The 2,518-nt window shown below is 49.0% G+C and overlaps 1 protein-coding gene across 1 annotated transcript; it reads right to left on the bottom strand.

The window, feature by feature from the left end:
- Positions 1 to 549: 549 nt before the first annotated feature.
- On the bottom strand, positions 550 to 1,862 carry LOC6604253 (POC1 centriolar protein homolog). The gene has a single exon (XM_002029134.2). The coding sequence runs from the start codon at positions 1,823 to 1,825 to the stop codon at positions 584 to 586; it is 1,242 nt and encodes a 413-aa protein (XP_002029170.2). The 5' UTR covers positions 1,826 to 1,862; the 3' UTR covers positions 550 to 583.
- Between the last annotated feature and the right edge of the window lie 656 nt (positions 1,863 to 2,518).

The following is a 2,518-nucleotide window of genomic DNA, read 5'->3' as shown; positions in this document are numbered from 1 at the left end:
GACAAACCTGTTTCAAATGCATGGGTTTCCCAGGAGGAGGAGTAGTGCTCTAAATGGTAGGAGAGGGGGTCACTATTATGACCAAGAGTTGAGGGTGTTTATGCGGAAAAGGTAAGTGCCCTTGAGGTTGCCCCATTGCCATAGCTGTCGTGTTGTTACTGCCACAGGGCTTTTAGTCAATATCTCAGTCATTTTGCCATTTTTCTTCATTTTTTACGCATACATGTGCAGTCCCAGTCCCAGTCCCAGTCCCAGTCTCAGACATATGTGTGTGTAAGTTACCCGGAAGTTAAGCTGTTGTTTATGTGTCATAATAAATCATGTTCAATGCACACGAAACAATTTCATCTAAGTGGGTAATGGAAAAGACTCCTGTAGTCGTAGTCCACTTCCTTCTGCTGTTCCCTTTGCTGTGATCTATTGTACAGGGAAGTAGTTTTACGTGCAGTAGTATTGGGTGATGATAGGCTACAGGAAGCGATAGAGAGGCTTTGTTAACAGTTAAGTAACTTCTAAGATAGAGAATCGATATTTTTAATTATTGCCAAGTTCTTCTAGTTATTTGTTAATAGTTAATAGTGAACTAAAAAAAGCGTGGACTGGTGCTGCGAGGCTTGAAGTCCAACTCCTTGGACACCAGTTTGGCGTGCGACAGCATCGCTTTCGGCTGACCAACCGAAGAAGATTTGCTGGCACTTTTTGGTGTCTCTGGTAGCTTTGTGTGTTCACTGTCAAGCACCTGGAAGTTTTCGTCCAAAATCTTATAGGCGTGCGACTCGCGCATATCGATGCGAATGCTGTGGTCGTTCGACAAGGCTGTGCTGCTGGCGTTGCTCTGCTGGTAAACGGAGGCTACACTGGTGTCGCAGCTGGAGGAGAGCAGGGCAGACTTGGCCTCCAACTGGGAGGCATCGTAGGTGTGCAGATTAGACTGCCAAACTAACAGCTGGCGATCGTTGCCACCAGTGGCAAACTTCTCTCCATCCTGGGAAAAGCCGACAGCATTTACGGCCGCCGTATGGCCAGTCAGTGTATAGATGTGTCTGCCCTCCAGCAGATCCAGAACGCGTATGGTGCAGTCATCGCTTCCGGACAACAGAAAATTTCCGCTGGGATGGAAAGCCACATCATTGACGGGCGCCGAGTGAACCACATACAGCTGCAGCAGCTGGCTGCCGCCAACATCGAAGATTTTGATCCGGTTGCATCCCAGGGCCACGGCCACCATGTTGCCCCACGGATGCCAGGCCACCTGCCGTGGGGCGCCCCGCTCTTCGGTGATGGTGCGCGTGCACTCTCCAGTGTTGACGTCGTAGATGCGCAGCGATTTGTCGTCGCTCACGGTGGCAATCATCTTGCCGTTGGGGCTGAATTTGGCGGCACGCACCCAGTTGGTCTGCTGGCTGAACGACGAGAGGAACTGGCGTTTGGCCACGCGCCATATCTTCACGGACTTGTCGTCGGAGGCTGTCAGCATCATCTGGCCGGTCGGGTCAAAGTCGATACTACGCACTGGCTTGCTGTGGGCCGCAAACTCACCGGATACGCCGCGCACCTTGGGCTCCCAGATCTTCACAGAGCGGTCGTGGCCGGCGGAGGCCACCAGATTGCCCTTTGGCGACCACGCCACTCCATACACAGCCGATGAATGCGATCCGAAGCGAATGCAGCGTGACGCCTGTTTCAGGTTCCATAATATCACAGAGCCGTCCAACGATGACGTCGCGATCTGAGACCCTTCGGGGCTGAAGCGGAGCTGGGTGATGCTGCCCGAGTGGCCAGTGAAGTGGCGGTCGAGGGCCGGATCTCTGAACAGTCCCTGCATGTTTGCGTTTAATAGGTTTCTTTTTCGAATCGTTTATTTGCTTTTTTAACAAATTATTTTGAAATTTTTGCCGCTTTGTTTGAAGGAAAATGCCGTAAGCATTATTGTGAAGTATTAGACGAATTTCAAACATAAAATAACATTTTTTAAAGTTTCTCGAGAACTTGCGGAGCATTCACAGCATCCCATATATTATCTCATCGCTGTGACAACCCCAACAGCATCTGCGAATTGGTTAATGTATTCACATAAACGCACCCGCAAATCCCAGTTGCAAATAAAGCAAATAAAAGAAGTCACTTAAAAAATTATTCAGCCGCCGACTGGGGACCAACGAAAGCCCAGAGCCGCCACAACGAGAAATAAATGTGTTAATGTTCGCCCGGAAACGCTTTTCGAATTCATGTCAGTTTCAGTTTCAGTTTCATGTTTGTGTGTGGTGGTTTCTGCATGGGGGTAGTGTGTGGAGGGGCACGCGTGTCGCTCACAGAGATTTACTGGGAACAGGACCCATGGGGGAAAGGTAGTCAGTGCCCCAGTCTCCCGCTGACACTCTGCCACAAATGGCAGCTACGTTGCTCTAGAAACAACAGAGGTATACGTAATCGTACACATATTACTTTTAAATATTGCATTAAAGGTAAATACTTTAAGAAATTCGTAAAAATGTATGCAAATATTTAATCTAGAAGC

This window comes from Drosophila persimilis, unplaced genomic scaffold (assembly GCF_003286085.1).
Source record: "Drosophila persimilis strain 14011-0111.01,24,50 unplaced genomic scaffold, DperRS2 tig00001310-arrow-arrow-pilon, whole genome shotgun sequence".
In the NCBI taxonomy this organism is placed as follows: Eukaryota; Metazoa; Arthropoda; class Insecta; order Diptera; family Drosophilidae; genus Drosophila; species Drosophila persimilis.
The sequence above is the reverse complement of the archived record's forward strand: the minus strand, read 5'-3'. Positions and strand labels throughout refer to the sequence as shown.